We start from the raw sequence: 18,232 nt of genomic DNA on the forward strand, positions 1-18,232 counted from the left end.
AGGAGGAAACATGAGAATAAAACCAGGAGGGGAACATATCAGAGAAACTGACTCGATTTAAGATGTTTTCTATTTACATTTATTTGGATACATCCATAACAATGAGCTAATGACGCACGTGCTCTCTCGACAGGACACTGTTGTTCAGAAGAGCTAGCCAACAACACAACTAACACAATCACTTCAAACTGAAGTTGGAAAGACACCAAACTAGCTACACTTCGTATCATTTATTGTATTTTTTTTATTGATAATTCTTTGTATATATCCATAGAAATTATGCTGATTCAGGATTTCGACTGGTTGAGAAAAGCTGCTTGCCTGTCTGTCTCATCCCGACACCTGGAGATCAAATTTGATTATTGAAATAATGTTGCAAATGTCAGAGACAGAAAGCAGCGTTTATACAAATTCTCCAGTGCTGAGAACTAAATGTGAAATGTGAGATAATATCTAGATGTTTTTTTATAAATTGCCTGGATGGGCTGATGAGACAGTGGATTGATTGCGCAGTCATATGGAAATAGGCATTTTAACGTCATAGATTTAGCCGGAGGTAAGTTGTGGAATAGACACCTGCTGGAATGTGCTTTTAACCAATCTTATGCCTGCCCATACCAACAAGTCCAAATCCTCACACAGATACAGACACAGATACAGACTTAGACTTTATGTCCTGCAAATGAGTAACCCCCATCCGAGTCAGCCCTGGTTGCATCCTTATCACATTGGCAGCCATGAGGGGTGGCTCATTCCTTGGGCAAGAAGAAAAAAAAGAAAAAAATTGACATCCAAATGCATTCAGCTGAAATGTGTCTACTGCATTTAAACCAACCCTGGGGAATAGTAGGTTAACTGCCTTGATCAGGGGCAAAATGACAGATTTTTACCTTGTCAGCTTGGGGATTCGATCCCAACGCTCTAACCACAAGGCTATAATATGGTCACCGCAACAGCGCTATTCATGCAGAAGGTATTCAATAAGGTGTTGGCCATTGTTTATTTTGTCACATCCATGGATACCCATAGGTCTCTCATTGTTGCTATTGTCGGATCCCACTTTAGAAAAGATGTCACTGATAAGCAGAAATGTGTAATGCTGGGGTTCGTTAGAAATAGCCAGTTGTAGTTGTTTGTGCCAGCTGTCCTTGTCCTCCTTTTCAAATTTGTTGGTGGGTGCATAGCTCTGCAAGATTGTGAGTTTGCAGAACCTAGCTCTCAGGGTCTTAGAGGCATGAAAACCTCCCCACCACAACAAAGTCACAGCACAAGGAGAGGAAGCTGAGGTGGAGCAACATGGGAGATAACCAGAATTGTTTTGACCTGAGATTCAGCAGTTAAAACATCTAAATCTTTCAGGTCAAAATGAACACCACCCATAATGTTTCCACCCCAGTGATGAGCATGAGATATGGGCCGAAAACTCATCCCAGGAATGGAAGATGTCACTGTACTCCTAATTACATTTTCAAGCTCATCACTGCGGTGGAAACATTATGGGTGGTGTGCATAACGACCTGAAAGGTTCAGATGGATTTCCTGCTGAATCTCAGGTCAATACATTTCTGGCTGCATGGGGGATAATGAAAATTATTTTAAAAATATTTTATTTGTATATGAATGTTTAAATGAATTCAATGAATGAATCAAATAGAATATATATTTTTTCATTTCTGATTTCCACACCACTGAAATAATTATAAGTGTCTTTGGGGTAGTCTATTTTAACATTCTATCATAAATAGCACATGTAGAATTTACATTTTTTTCAAATCTACAGTGGTGACAATTAAAGTGACAGGGTTGACCTAACAGAGTTAATGATTTAATTTCAAATAAGCCATAACTCCCCCTGTGACAGGGGAAATGGAGGGATGTTGTGTGTGACAGGAGAAATGGAGGGTTGTTGTGTGTAACAGGGGAAATGGAGGGTTGTTGTGTGTAACAGGGGAAATGGAGGATTGTTGTGTGTGACATGGGAAATGGAGGATTGTTGTGTGTGACATGGGAAATGGAGGGTTGTTGTGTGTAACAGGGGAAATGGAGGGTTGTTGTGTGTGACAGGAGAAATGGAGGGTTGTTGTGTGTAACAGGGGACATGGAGGGTTGTTTTGTGTAACATGGGAAATGGAGGATTGTTGTGTGTGACAGGGGAAATGGAGGATTGTTGTGTGTAACAGGGGAAATGGAGGGTTGTTTTGTGTAACAGGGGAAATGGAGGATTGTTGTGTGTGATAGGGGAAATGGAGGGTTGTTGTGTGTGACAGGGGAAATGGAGGATTGTTGTGTGTGACAGGGGAAATGGAGGATTGTTGTGTGTAACAGGGGAAATGGAGGATTGTTGTGTGTGACAGTTGAAATGGAGGATTGTTTTGTGTAACAGGGGAAATGGAGGGTTGTTGTGTGTAACATGGGAAATGGAGGATTGTTGTGTGTGACAGGGGAAATGGAGGATTGTTGTGTGTAACAGGGGAAATGGAGGGTTGTTGTGTGAGACAGGGTAAATGGAGCGTTATTGTGTGAGACAGGGTAAATGGAGGGTTATTGTGTGAGACAGGGTAAATGGAGCGTTATTGTGTGAGACAGGGTAAATGGAGGGTTATTGTGTGAGACAGGTGAAATGGAATGTTGTTGTGTGAGACAGGTGAAATGGAATGTTTTTGTTTGTGACAGAGCAAACTGAGGGTTGTTGGGTGTGACACACACACTTTGGCACCTTGCCAAGATAGTATAGGAGGAAACATGAGAATAAAACCAGGAGGGGAACATATCAGAGAAACTGACTCGATACCGGTACCCCCGTATATAGCCTCGTTATTGTTATTTTATTATGTGACTTTTTATACTTTTTTGCTTTAGTTTATTTGGTAAATATTTTCTTAACTCTTCTTGAACTGCACTGCTGGTTAAGGGCTTGTAAGTAAGCATTTCACGGTAAGGTCTACACTTGTATTCAGCTCACGTGACAAATAAAGTTGGATTTGATTTGATTGAATCTCTAGACCACTGTCATTACCTTCCTTTTTACTCTCTATGGCCTGAATTCTGATTGGATGACAGAACAGGTGATGAATGAATTCATTAATATCGATCAGCCCTGTTCACAAACATGGAAATACAGCTAAAATACAGTACATGTACATGATATGAATACCAGTTCCCATGTTCCTTTAGTGCCCCTTAGTGGTGAGACGATGTATCTACACCCTGGGCTTTTTCTTTCTTTCTTTCTTTCTTTCTTTCTTTTGTTCTTCTGAGTGAAGAAAAATAAATAATATAATATTCCTATTTCTATTTTTAGCGATACACTTTCTACAGCAAGTCATTACAATGAAAAATTAAGTATGTTATAATAGACACATTTGGTGGTTTAGACCTCATGTAGTCCTTACAGATTTAGACCTCATGTAGTCCTTACAAACTTAGACCTTGTGCTGCTCCTACGGAGTCAGGATGGCCGAGCGGTGTAAGGTGCCTCGTCAAGGTTGAAGTCTCTGCTCGAGTGGTGGTGTCAAATCCAACTACTGATAATATTTTGCTAAATCGATCAATGTAATTTAGTGAACGTCATATTGCATTTGATAGCATGATAGTAAATGAATTTAACACTTTTATTATAGTATAAATTAAACATTTTATCATAGTCTAAATGAAAAGTTATTCAAATAGTTTAATTAGCCAACAGTTAATACTACTGTAGTCTAGATGGAGGACACGCATATCATTAGCACAGTATTTGCGTGGCTGAGTGGTTAAGGTGATGGACTCAAAAACCATTGGCATCTTGACCCACTGGATCGAATGCTGCCGACAATGTTATTGGTTTTTGTAAGTTCCTGTCAAAGGCACCTCCCCTTCAACAAAACTCAGATTGCGTGTGAAGCCCTTTTACCACATGAGGGCGCCCTCCACTTTCACGTATCAGCTATGTACAAAACATTATGAACACCTTCCGAATATTGAGTTGAGACTGGACTCAGAACAGCCTCAATTAGTCAGGGCACGGACTACAAGGTGTGAAAAGCATTCCAGAAAGATGTTGGCCCATGTTGACTCCAATGCTTACCACAGTCGCATCAAGTTGGCTGGATGTCCTTTGAGTAGTGGGACATTCTTGATACACACAGGAAACTGACGTGTGAAAAACCCAGCAGCGTTGCAGTTCTTGACACAAACCGGTCCGCCTGTCACCTTTTACCATACCCCGTTCAAAGACACATATTTTGTCTTGCCCATTCACCCTTTGAATGTCACACATACACAATCAGTCTTAATTGTGTCATGGCTTAAAAATCCTTCTTTAACCTGTCTCCTCTCCTTCATCTACCCTGATTGAAATGGATTTAACCAGGGACATCAATAAGGGTTTATAGCTTTCACCTAGATTCACCAGGTCAGTCTATGTCATGGAAAGAGCTGTAGTCCTTAATATTTTGTATATTTTTTATGTCCTTGGTATGGTATATGTGAGGTATCACCTGTATTCATTTCAGTAACTCTATGCCAGTGGAAGGTTAAAGGAATAGTCCATTCTCAAATCAAATTTATTTGGCTTCAAAATGTATTCATTTAAGACATAGTATGTGATTTGGTAAGCTGACGGTTGGTATTGGGGAAATATTATGTCACCCATAGGTACAGAATAGTAATTTGTGTATGTAGATGTGTTTTGGCTTCTTCTTTGCATCTTCACATTTGAATGAAAGAGTAGGCATTAATTGGAGCAGATATCATGAACAGGAAGTAGCATATTTTACAGTACACACAGAGGAAATTTAGCCCAGAATCACTTATTAAACATTTAAACTGAGGTACTAATGTGTTCTCTTACTCTTTCTGTCACACCCTGATCTGTTTCACCTGTCCTTGTGATTGTCTCCACTCCCTCCAGGTGTCGATGATTTCCCCCAGTGTATTTATCCCTGTGTTTCCTGTCTCTCAGTGCCAGTTCGTCTTGTATGTTCCAAGTCAACCAGTGGTTTTTCCCAAACTCCAACCATTGCTATTCTCCTTTTTCTAGTCTTCCTGGTTTTGACCCTTGCCTGTTCTGGACTCTGTACCTGGCTGCCTGACTATTCTGCCTGCCTTGCCCACGAGCCTTTGTGCCACTCTGTATCTCCAGGACTCTGATCTGGTTTTGACCTTTTGCCTGTCCATGACCATTCTCTAGTTTACTCCTTTTGGATTAATAAACATTGTAAGACTCCAACCATCTTTCTCCTGGGTCTCGCATGGTGTCATGGTACTTTCTCTCTCATCCCATCTCTCTCCCCCTCTATCCCCTCTCTCTCCCCCTCTATCCCCTCTCTCTCTCTCTCAAATCAAATTGTATTTGTCACATGTGCCGAATATAACAGGTCAAATCAAAGCAAATGTATTGGTCACATACACATGTTTAGCAGATGTTATTGTGGGTGTTGCGAAATGATTGTGTTTCTTGCTCCAACAGGGTGTTGCGAAATGATTGTGTTTCTTGCTCCAACAGTGCAGTAATATCTAAGAAGTAATATCTAACAATTTCGCAACAATACACACAATGTCTGAGCGGCATAGACTACAATAGAGTACAGTATATACATCTAAGATTTTTTTAACGTTTATTTAACTAGGCAAGTCAGTTGAGAAATCTTGTTTTCAATGAGGGCCTAGGAACATTGTGCCAACTGCCTTGTTCAGGGGCACAATATGGCAGCAGGGTAGCCTAGTGGTTAGAGCATTGGACTAGTAACCAAAAGGTTGCAAGTTCAAATCCCTGAGCTGACAAGGTACAAAATCTGTTGTTATTCCACTGAACAGGCAGTTAACCCACTGTTCCTAGGTTGTCATTGGAAATAAGAATTTAACTGACTTGCCTAGTAAAATAAAGGTAAAAAAAAGACACGTTTTTACTTCGTCAGCTCAGGTAGTTATCTCTGGGATTTCGGTTACCAGTCCAACTCTCTAACCAGTAGGCTACCTGCTGACCAAGGTGAGAGCAGTAATGCAAAATATGTACACATTATAAAGTGACTAGTGTTGTGTTCCATTATTAAAGTGGCCAGTGATTTCAAGTCTATGTATATAGGGCAGCAGCCTCTAAGGTGCTAGTGATGGCCTTGAGATAGAAGCTGTTTTTCAGTCTCTCAGTCCCAGCTTTGATACACCTGCACTGACCTTGTCTTCTGGATAATAGCGGGGTGAACAGGGAGTGGCTCTGGTGGTTGTTGTACTTAATTATCTTGTTGGCCTTCCTGTGACATCGTGTGCTGTAGGAGTCCTGGAGGGCAGGTAGTTTGCCCCCGGCGATGCGTTGGGCAGACCGCACCACCCTCTGGAGAGCCCTGCGGTTGCGGGTAGTGCTGTTGTCGTACCAAACAGTGATACAGCCCGACAGGATGCTCTTCATTGTGCATCTGTGAAAGTTTGTGAGGGTTTTAGGTGCCAAGCCAAATTTCTTCAGCCTCCTGAGGTTGAAGAGGCGCAGTTGTGCCTTCTTCACCACACTGTCTGTGTGGGTGGACCCTTTCAGTTGGTCAGTGATCTGTACACCGAGGAACTTGAAGCTGTCCTTCTTCTTCACTGCAGTCCTGTCTATGTGGATATGGGCGTGCTCCCTCTGCTGTTTCCTGAAGTCCACGATCAGCTCCTTTGTTTTGTTGATGTTGAGTGAGAGGTTATTTTCCTGGCACCACACTCCCTGGGCCCTCACCTCCTCCCTGTAGGCTGTCTCGTGTAGACCTTAAGATTTTTATTCTCTAAATAAACTCAAGTAAAATATAAATAATAAATAAATCAATAAAATAAAAATAACGAGGCTATATACAGGGGGTACCAGTACTGAGTCAATGTGCGAGGGTACAGGTTAGTTGAGGTAATTTGTACAAGTAGGTTGGCGTCAATGTAAGTAGTCCAGGTGGCCATTTGATGAATTGTTCAGCAGTCTTATGGCTTGGGGGTAGAATCTGTTAAGGAACCTTTTTGATCTAGACTTGGCGCACCAGTACTGCTTGCCGTGCGGTAGCAGAAAGAACAGTCTATGACTCTCTCCCCCTTCTCTCCCTCTCTCTCCCGTGTCTCTGTCTCATCCACTTTCCACGCTCTTTCTCTCTATTTCTGTGTCGTTGCACTCTAGGGGAAACAGGGCGGGACAAGCTCAGGTGATTCCATGGAAGATACTAGATGAAGAAAACAACAATTGTCTCACAGGAAAACAGACCTGCACACACGCCTGCAGACATATCGCAACACCACACCCACACACATACACAAACTTGTTGTTGTTGGAAGGCAAGATGTGATAATAGCCGTGCCTGTACAATGTAATGGCTTTGACATCAACTTGGCTGAGTTTGGCATTGGCTTTGATACCACTTTAATAACTCTACCTACATGTACATAATTACCTCAATTACCTTGAGACCGGTGCCCCCCGCACATTGACACAGTGACACGTTGACTCTGTACCGGTACCCCCTGTATATAGCCCCGCTATTGTTATTTACTGCCGCCCTTTAATCATTTGTTATTCTTATTGTTATTCTTATTGTTATTCTTATTGTTATTCTTGTTATTCTTACTTTTTAGGGATTTTCTTAAACTGCATTGTTGGTTAAGGGCTTGTAAGTAAGCGTTTCATTGTAAGGTTGTATTCCTGTTGTAGTTGGCACATGTGACATAAAAAAAAGAAAAGTGATTTGATTTAATGGCATGAATGACTAATAGCTCCTAAGAAGTTATTGGGAAAACAAGATGAACCTGTCTGTAGATTTCTCACCTGGATGACTGGAGGCTTCTCTGGATGAGTACAAGATTAGCCCATCTTCAAACCGGCCACAATTCCTGGGGTATCTATCTGTGTAATCCTTTGGGGAATTTGAATCATGACAGTTTAACAGACAGTTCCCGAGAGTATTTGTCTGTAATCATTATAATGTAATAACTTCCTTTATATATAATATAATATAAATGTTTGATTTTGTAAATGTTCAATTAACATGTCTTATTTTGGTATAGTGACACCGAAAGAGCCCAATTCTTTAGTTTCTCTGCATGTGTTGTTTTGGCTTAATCCTTATAATCCAGTTATACAGTTCCAGAGTATTTCTCTGTTATAGTGACAGGTCACGACAACACACCTCTACCCTGTTCTATTCTCAGGAAACATTTCTACTCTGTTCAAATCAAATCAAATCAAATTTTATTTGTCACATACACATGGTTAGCAGATGTTAATGCGAGTGTAGCGAAATGCTTGTGCTTCTAGTTCCGACAATGCAGTAATAACGAACAAGTAATCTAACAATTCCAAAAAAACTACTGTCTTATACACAGTGTAAGGGGATAAAGAATATGTACATAAGGATATATGAATGAGTGATGGTACAGAGCAGCATAGGCAAGATACAATAGATGATATCGAGTACAGTATATACATATGAGATGAGTATGTAAACCAAGTGGCGTAGTTAAAGTGGCTAGTGATACATGTATTACATAAGGATGCAGTCGATGATATAGAGTACAGTATCTACGTATGCATATGAGATGAATAATGTAGGGTAAGTAACATTATATAAGGTAGCATTGTTTAAAGTGGCTAGTGATATATTTACATCTTTTCCCATCAATTCCCATGATTAAAGTGGCTGGAGTAGAGTCAGTGTCATTGACAGTGTGTTGGCAGTAGCCACTCAATGTTAGTGGTGGCTGTTTAACAGTCTGATGGCCTTGAGATAGAAGCTGTTTTTCAGTCTCTCGGTCCCAGCTTTGATGCACCTGTACTGACCTCGCCTTCTGGATGACAGCGGGGTGAACAGGCAGTGGCTCGGGTGGTTGATGTCCTTGATGATCTTTATGGCCTTCCTGTAGCATCGGGTGGTGTAGGTGTCCTTGAGGGCAGGTAGTTTGCCCCCGGTGATGCGTTGTGCAGACCTCACTACCCTCTGGAGAGCCTTACGGTTGAGGGCGGTGCAGTTGCCATACCAGGCGGTGATACAGCCCGCCAGGATGCTCTCGATTGTGCATCTGTAGAAGTTTGTGAGTGCTTTTGGTGACAAGCCGAATTTCTTCAGCCTCCTGAGGTTGAAGAGGCGCTGCTGCGCCTTCCTCACGATGCTGTCTGTGTGAGTGGACCAATTCAGTTTGTCTGTGATGTGTATGCCGAGGAACTTAAAACTTGCTACCCTCTCCACTACTGTTCCATCGATGTGGATGGGGGTGTTCCCTCTGCTGTTTCCTGAAGTCCACAATCATCTCCTTAGTTTTGTTGACGTTGAGTGTGAGGTTATTTTCCTGACACCACACTCCGAGGGCCCTCACCTCCTCCCTGTAGGCCGTCTCGTCGTTATTGGTAATCAAGCCTACCACTGTTGTGTCGTCCGCAAACTTGATGATTGAGTTGGAGGCGTGCATGGCCACGCAGTCGTGGGTGAACAGGGAGTACAGGAGAGGGCTCAGAACGCACCCTTGTCTATTCTTAGGAATCATTTCTACTCTGTTCCATTCTCAGGAATCATTTCTACTCTGTTCTATTCTCAGGAATCATCTATGTTTTGTTCTATTCTTAGGAATCATTTCTACTCTGTTCTATTCTTAGTAATCATTTCTACTCTGTTCTATTCTCAGGAATCATCTATGTTTTGTTCTATTCTTAGGAATAATTTCTACTCTGTTCTATTCTCAGGAATAATTTCTACTCTGTACTATTCTCAGGAATCATCTTTGTTTTGTTCTATTCTTAAGGAATCATTTCTACTCTGTTCTATTCTCAGGAATCATCTATGTTTTGTTCTATTCTTAGGAATCATTTCTGCTCTGTTCTATTCTCAGGAATCATTTCTACTCTGTTCTATTCTCAGGAATCATTTCTACTCTGTTCTATTCTCAGGAATCATTTCTACTCTGTTCTATTCTCAGGAATCATTTCTACTCTGTTCTATTCTCAGGAATCATTTCTACTCTGTTCTATTTAATACTTTCTACTCTATTGAATCATTTATATTCTGTTCTGTTGAAACATACCCATTCTGTTATATTCTAATGACAACATCTCTACTCTGTTCTATTCTCAGGAATAATCTATATTCTATTGCCTTGAGCTCTCTGTTATAAAACACATTCTCAATGGGATAAAGGACAAATAAAACCAAACAAAAAGAACTAAATGGGCCGCATTGAATGAAACTTTTCTATTCTGAACGTCTGATTAGTTCCTGTACACAGCACTATGTTCATAATACAAACATACCTTCTAAAACATTTCAATATGAAAGAGTTGTGACCAAGTGTATGACGTCTACATGGATGTTATGTACGTACAACAAAGTCGATTGGCCCTTTTGCTACTCAAGTAGTTTGATACATTGCTATGTTTTTATTTAGAAATCCCTTTTACAAAAAGTCCCACTTTACATAACATCATTACTAAACTTTAGACAAACCAGTTACCACACCCCGGTGTCAGGGATGGCTTACTCTGGAAACTCCTGTGGTCTCTACCGAGTTCAAATAATTCAATTGGGCAATCTTCTGGAGTGGGCGTGGTTTACAGATTTGCCCCGCCCGTGGTGTCTTTGATTGACATTGCTCAAGAGCATCTGCAGCCAGCAAACCGTGAGTTCTCGCTCTGTCGGTTGAAGAGACATGGATTCGGTGCTGCTGCTGATCATGTTCACGTCCCATTATAGTCACACACCAGCATCTCTGCTCTAGCAGGCTTTTTTTTAACGTCGGTCACCTCTAAACCTACTGACAAACGGGGATATATTATATGCTCTCTTTTTTTTATTTTCTCTCTCTTTCGGTCTCAGTCGCAATCTCTCGATCGCTTATCGGTGAGAAAGAGGTAGGCAGGCTTGTTTCCCCGTGGAAGAGGGCAGCCTATAGCGGGGGCCAAGGGCATTTACTCCGTGGTCTCGTTGTCTGGATGGTTTCTGATTCTGGTGATTTTTATCATATTTAATTTGAATCATGGCGACTGATTCCCCTGCCCGGAGTCTGGATGAGATCGACCTGTCTGCTCTACGGGTAAGATAAACCCGGGTCTACATCATGTATCTGTTTCAGTATCAGAGATGGCTACTACTCTCTCTCTGTGTCTCTCTCTCTCTCCGTGTGTGTGTGTGTGTGTGTGTGTGTGTGTGTGTGTGTGTGTGTGTGTGTGTGAGAGAGAGAGAGAGAGAGAGAGATACAACGCTTCTAAAATGGGTCAAATTCCCCATCCCTCCCTACAGCCACCAACATGGCAGACTGGCCTACCGATGTTTGTGCATGAGCAAAACATATCCGAATATCGAATTGTGCAGGCCTATATAGCACTGTTCATAGCCTAATGGCAGGTGGTTATACAATGTAACACAACATATGAACATACTCAGTGGAAAAACGTCAACCAAGTGTTTATCTTTCTGCTGATTTACTAACGATTTAGCAAGGTAAACAATGATAGGTATGAAATGGCATGACAGCATAGCAGTGTAATCTGATGTCATGGGGGGGTGCTTCGGTGGTCTCGGTTTTTAGGTCTGAATATGTTGCTTTCATTGAGCCAGTCCGCGGTGGAATGTAGCCTACACACACACACACACACACACAGAGAATGTTAATATGGGTCTACCAAAACAGCCTGATATCTTTCATGGGCATTTGCTGTATGTATACATTATACATTAAGGCATTCATGCATACTGTGTGTGTGTGTGTGTGTGTGTGTGTGTGTGTGTGTGTGTGTGTGTGTGTGTGTGTGTGTGTGTGTGTGTGTGTGTGTGTGTGTGTGTTTGTGTGTTTTGTGTGTGTTTGTGTGTGTGTGTGTGTGTGTGTGTGTGAACAACAAATGTCACTCACTGTTAAACATGGGTAGAGAGAGTCACTCACTGTTAAACATGGGTAGAGAGAGTCAAAGGACACTATTAAATAATCACTAAGTATCTATTTACATGTCATACTGTATATTGTCTATTTTACATTATCTTGATATATTGCATATGCCAATATGGTTATATGTTGGTATAACCATCAGTGTAGATGCTAAACTCTGCTAAGCCAGTAATGCTAGTGGCTAGGCTACCTGTAGACTGTTGTCTGTGCACTCTTAGAAAAAATGGTTCCAAATGGGTTCTGCGGCTATCCCCATAGGAGAACCCTTTTTGTTTCCAGGTAGAACCCTTTTTGGTTGCAGGTATAACTGTGTTGGTTTCCATGTAGAACCCTGTGTGGAAAGGGTTCTACATGGAACCCAAACGGGTTGTACCTGCAACCAAAAGTGATTATTCAAAGGTTCTCCTATGGGGACAGACAAAGAACCCTTTATGGTTCTAAATTGCAATTTATTTTCTAAGAGTGTAGACTGGGTCTGTAGGCTACTGTTACTGCACTCTCTGGTTATTTTGTGAACCCTGAGAAAAGACACACACACACACACATACACTGCATGATGGATACACCTACTCTGCAAGATGCTGTGTGTGCATTTGCATTTGTTTGTGCGTGTGTGTGGTCAGGTAATGTGTATAGATATAAGCTATGACCCACAGACAGGTACACAGACTAGTATAAAGGATGATAGGCAGTTTTTTCATGTCATTCTAGAATCTCCATTACATAACAGAACTCACAATATGACATAGTACTGTACATATAGGGAGCCATTTGACATCCCGGGTTGCCAGATTGGGTTGGTGTCATGGTAAGGATGAGGGCAGAGTCAGGGTTGACATTTTGATAGAGGGCAGAGCCAGTCTATAGCTGAACTCTACAGTAGCATGTTGAGGTTGCCAGGTTGGACAGAGCAAGTCTAGACCTGAGCTGTACAGTAGCATGATTAGGTTGCCAGGTTGGGCAGAGCCAGTTAACTGAGTTGTACAGTGGCCTATTGAGGTTGCCAGGTTGGGCAGAGCCAGTTAACTGAGTTGTACAGTGGCCTATTGAGGTTGCCAGGTTGGGCAGAGCCAGTCTAGAGCTGAGCTGTGCAGTGGCCTGTTCAGGTTGTGCAGAGCCAGTCTAGCTGAGATGTACAGTGGCCTGTTCAGGTTGTGCAGAGCCAGTCTAGCTGAGATGTACAGGGGCCTGTTCAGGTTGTGCAGAGCCAGTCTAGCTGAGATGTACAGGGGCCTGTTCAGGTTGTGCAGAGGCCAGTGGCCTGTTCAGGTTGTGCAGAGCCAGTCTAGCTGAGATGTACAGTGGCCTGTTCAGGTTGTGCAGAGCCAGTCTAGCTGAGCTGACCGTGGCCTCAGGTTGTGCAGAGCCAGTCTAGCTGAGATGTACAGTGGCCTGTTCAGGTTGTGCAGAGCCAGTCTAGCCGAGATGTACAGTGGCCTGTTCAGGTTGTGCAGAGCCAGTCTAGCTGAGCTGTACCGTGGCCTGTTCAGGTTGTGCAGAGCCAGTCTAGCTGAGATGTACAGTGGCCTGTTCAGATTGTGCAGAGCCAGTCTAGCTGAGATGTACAGTGGCCTGTTCAGGTTGTGCAGAGCCAGTCTAGCTGAGATGTACCGTGGCCTATTGAGGTTGCCAGGTTGTGCAGAGCCAGTTAACTGAGTTGTACAGTGGCCTATTGAGGTTGCCAGGTTGGGCAGAGCCAGTCTAGAGCTGAGCTGTGCAGTGGCCTGTTCAGGTTGTGCAGAGCCAGTCTAGCTGAGATGTACAGTGGCCTGTTCAGGTTGTGCAGAGCCAGTCTAGCCAAGATGTACAGTGGCCTGTTCAGATTGTGCAGAGCCAGTCTAGCCGAGATGTACAGTGGCCTGTTCAGGTTGTGCAGAGCCAGTCTAGCTGAGATGTGCAGTGGCCTGTTCAGATTGTGCAGAGCCAGTCTAGCTGTGATGTACCGTGGCCTATTGAGGTTGCCAGGTTGTGCAGAGCCAGTCTAGCTGAGATGTACCGTGGCCTATTGAGGTTGCCAGGTTGGGAAGAGCCAGTCTAGCTGAGCTGTACAGTGGCCTGTGTGGATTACAGTTCTCCACCAGTCAGTCGCAGACATTAATCCACTGGTTAGTGGGTCACTGGCTAGACTGGCCTAGGAACCGCTGGACAGACGAGTGTGTGTGTGTGTTGGGAAATCCTGACTGAGAAGTGGTCAGAGAATTGGTGATACAGCACACCCACACGCAGAGTCAGAAGCCAGGCAGTCAGCTGATGACATCAACAGACAACAGATCAGCAGGATAGCACTGACCACACACTCAGTCACTCACACACACACACACACACACACACACACACACACACACACACACACACACACACACACACACACACACACACACACACACACACACACACACACACACACATAGGTGTAGGGTGAGGAGCTGATGAGTGAGAGAGACAAAGAAAAAGGGGGAACGAGGAAGGGAAAGAGAACTAGATGGAGAGTGAGAGAAAGAGAGAAATTGAGTGCCAGTTATGTCACAGATGACACCCTATCCTCCATTACTTTTGGCCAGAGCACTAGCCGTTATATAGAGGACACTCTCAACCTAAACCCACCTACGCCCCAGAACTGACCAACAAGCATATTATTCATGAACTATCTGGGTGTGTTGTACTCAAATGTCTCCCCCTGAATGTGTCTGGGTGACCTAATTTCCCGCTGAGCCACAAGACCCCCTTATTCACACTCTTTCCGTAGCCACACACACACACACACACACACACACTTTAGAGACATAGAGTTTGATGTATGTATACAAGGCCTCAACAAGGAGCTGAACAGAGAATAAGATTCATCAGCAGAGAGAGAACATTTGTGTGAGTCATCCGGTACAGTAGAGTCCTTCTCTCATGACAGTGGTTGTTTAGATAGGACCAGTTACAACGTGACTCCCATCATCCACTAACCTACTATAATCTAATCATCTCACACACAACCTGTGAGCCCATTCTGTTGTATTAAATAGTCATGATAACGGACACTTTTCTATCAGTTAGCCTGAGGATATGAATGAACTGGAGCAGCAACAACACTCTGTTAGACTCTGTAACACACACACACACACACACACACACACACACACACACACACACACACACACACACACACACACACACACACACACACACACACACACACCTAGACACACTTGATCACTAACTCTTGTGTGGGCTTGTTTAGAAGAGTGAGTGTTTCTGTGTTTCTCATGGTACCACAGTAGGTAAAGAAGGGAAGAAGAGATGAGGAGATAGCTTGAGAGAGAACATAAAAGAGAGTAGAAGTGGTGCTTAGTGGTGCTTAGATACTGCTGGAATGAGAGATGGAGGGAGAGACGGATGGAAAGAGAGTAAAACCACCACAGCCAAAAGGCTCAAGTCTGTTGGAATGAGAGAGCGATGGAGAGAGAGAGAGAATAAAAGAGAGTATGACAGTGCCATAGCATTTCTCAGAGTCGGGCTGGAATGAGAGAGAGCGAGAGAACTAAACTGTGAGAGCTACATATGTCTACTCAGGCTGGCTGGAGATGAATGGAGAGAGAGAGAAAGAGAGAGAGAGTTGGAGTGAGAGAAGAGAGTGAAAGAAAGAGAGAGTGAGGGCTTACAGAGGGGGGAGTTGAATTCCAGCTATTGTTGGAATGCCTTAGCAACACAGCAAAGTGTGTGTGTGTGTGTGTGTGTGTGTGTGTGTGTGTGTGTGTGTGTGTGTGTGTGTTTGTAAGGTCACTGGGTTCTCTGCTGGGGTCTAGCGATTCCTCTTGTAAACTCTACTGTCTAGTAAGCTGATCGTTATGAAGCCACTTTAGCTAGCTATCGACAGTAGCAGTCTATTAGCATCAGCTAGCTTCAAGCTAACTGTCTGTAGCCTATCTCTGGGGGCTAGCATCAAGCTAACTGTCTATATGTTTTGGGGCTGGCATCAAACTAACTGTCTATATGTGCTAGCATCAAGATAACAGTCTATATGTCTGGGGTGGGGACTAGCATCAAGCTAACAGTCTATAGCTTATGTCTGGGGGCTAGCATCAAGCTAACACCTCTATAACTGCCAGCTTTGAGCTAAATGTCTGTTTGCTCTGTGACTCCGAATCTGTCTCTCTTCAGGACCCAGCAGGAATCTTTGAGCTGGTGGAGTTGGTGGGCAATGGAACCTACGGACAGGTGTACAAGGTAAGACACACACTTCTTTCTCTCTGTCCTGGTCTCCCTCTCTCCCCCCCTGGTCTCCCTCTCCCCCCTATCTCTTATCAGTAGGAAACAGTCATTTGTATCTGACAAGATGCAGAGGGATGTATATTTCAGGACACAGGATATGACTGAGCGATTTCCCGTCTCTGCCTCTGTCAGGGGTTTATGTTTGATTGGCGTAATGGTGGCTCGGGGTCTCAGTTGCTCCAGTGTGAGCCCAGGTGTCACTGTCTTTTTTTTACAAACCTCCTCTCCTCTCCTTTCGTTTCCTCTCCTTTCTTTATCTGTCCTCTCCTCTCCTTTCCTCTCCTCTCCTTTCTTTATCTGTCCTCTCCTCTCCCGTGAAGTCATTCCTTTATAGATGCACCTTTGAATATGTTGTTTCAACTGTGTTCATTAGAGATGGGAATTGCCAGGGACCTTGCGATATGATATTATCACCATACTTACAGTGCCTTGCGAAAGTATTCGGCCCCCTTGAACTTTGCGACCTTTTGCCACATTTCAGGCTTCAAACATAAAGATATAAAACTGTATTTTTTTGTGAAGAATCAACAACAAGTGGGACACAATCATGAAGTGGAACGACATTTATTGGATATTTCAAACTTTTTTAACAAATCAAAAACCTAAAAATTGGGCGTGCAAAATTAATCAGCCCCCTTAAGTTAATACTTTGTAGCACCACCTTTTGCTGCGATTACAGCTGTAAGTCGCTTGGGGTATGTCTCTATCAGTTTTGCACATCGAGAGACTGAACATTTTTCCCATTCCTCCTTGCAAAACAGCTCGAGCTCAGTCAGGTTGGATGGAGAGCATTTGTGAACAGCAGTTTTCAGTTCTTTCCACAGATTCTCGATTGGATTCAGGTCTGGACTTTGACTTGGCCATTCTAACACCTGGATATGTTTATTTTTGAACCATTCCATTGTAGATTTTGCTTTATGTTTTGGATCATTGTCTTGTTGGAAGACAAATCTCCGTCCCAGTCTCAGGTCTTTTGCAGACTCCATCAGGTTTTCTTCCAGAATGGTCCTGTATTTGGCTCCATCCATCTTCCCATCAATTTTAACCATCTTCCCTGTCCCTGCTGAAGAAAAGCAGGCCCAAACCATGATGCTGCCACCACCATGTTTGACAGTGGGGATGGTGTGTTCAGGGTAATGAGCTGTGTTGCTTTTATGGCAAACATAACGTTTTGCATTGTTGCCAAAAAGTTCAATTTTGGTTTCATCTGACCAGAGCACCTTCTTCCACATGTTTGGTGTGTCTCCCAGGTGGCTTGTGGCAAACTTTAAACGACACTTTTTATGGATATCTTTAAGAAATGGCTTTCTTCTTGCCACTCTTCCATAAAGGCCAGATTTGTGCAATATACGACTGATTGTTGTCCTATGGACAGAGTCTCCCACCTCAGCTGTAGATCTCTGCAGTTCATCCAGAGTGATCATGGGCCTCTTGGCTGCATCTCTGATCAGTCTTCTCCTTGTATGAGCTGAAAGTTTAGAGGGACGGCCAGGTCTTGGTAGATTTGCAGTGGTCTGATACTCCTTCCATTTCAATATTATCGCTTGCACAGTGCTCCTTGGGATGTTTAAAGCTTGGGAAATCTTTTTGTATCCAAATCCGACTTTAAACTTCTTCACAACAGTATCTCGGACCTGCCTGGTGTGTTCCTTGTTCTTCGTGATGCTCTCTGTGCTTTTAATGGACCTCTGTAACTATCACAGTGCAGGTGCATTTATACGGAGACTTGATTACACACAGGTGGATTGTATTTATCATCATTAGTCTTTTAGGTCAACATTGGATCATTCAGAGATCCTCACTGAACTTCTGGAGAGAGTTTGCTGCACTGAAAGTAAAGGGGCTGAATGATTTTGCACGCCCAATTTTTCAGTTTTTGATTTGTTCAAAAAGTTTGAAATATCCAATAAATGTCGTTCCACTTCATGATTGTGTCCCACTTGTTGTTGATTCTTCACAAAAAAATACAGTTTTATATCTTTATGTTTGAAGCCTGAAATGTGGCAAAAGGTCGCAAAGTTCAAGGGGGCCAAATACTTTCGCAAGGCACTGTAGGTGCCGATGCGATGCGTATTGTGATTCTCACGATTCTATATGTATTGTGATTCGATACTGTGAT

General features: G+C 43.0%; 1 protein-coding gene across 1 annotated transcript in view; it reads left to right on the forward strand.

The window, feature by feature from the left end:
- The first annotated feature begins 10,574 nt into the window (after positions 1-10,574).
- Positions 10,575-18,232, forward strand: part of LOC112239037 (TRAF2 and NCK-interacting protein kinase-like) — a 60,050-nt gene continuing 52,392 nt past the window's right edge. Inside the window, exons 1-2 of the mRNA XM_042318739.1 lie at positions 10,575-11,004; positions 16,003-16,068. Coding sequence (XP_042174673.1) covers positions 10,948-11,004; positions 16,003-16,068 — 123 coding nt within the window. The 5' untranslated portion in view covers positions 10,575-10,947. The remainder of the gene's footprint in view (positions 11,005-16,002; positions 16,069-18,232) is intronic.

The sequence above is a fragment of the Oncorhynchus tshawytscha genome, unplaced genomic scaffold, assembly GCF_018296145.1.
Source record: "Oncorhynchus tshawytscha isolate Ot180627B unplaced genomic scaffold, Otsh_v2.0 Un_scaffold_339_pilon_pilon, whole genome shotgun sequence".
In the NCBI taxonomy this organism is placed as follows: domain Eukaryota; kingdom Metazoa; phylum Chordata; class Actinopteri; order Salmoniformes; family Salmonidae; genus Oncorhynchus; species Oncorhynchus tshawytscha.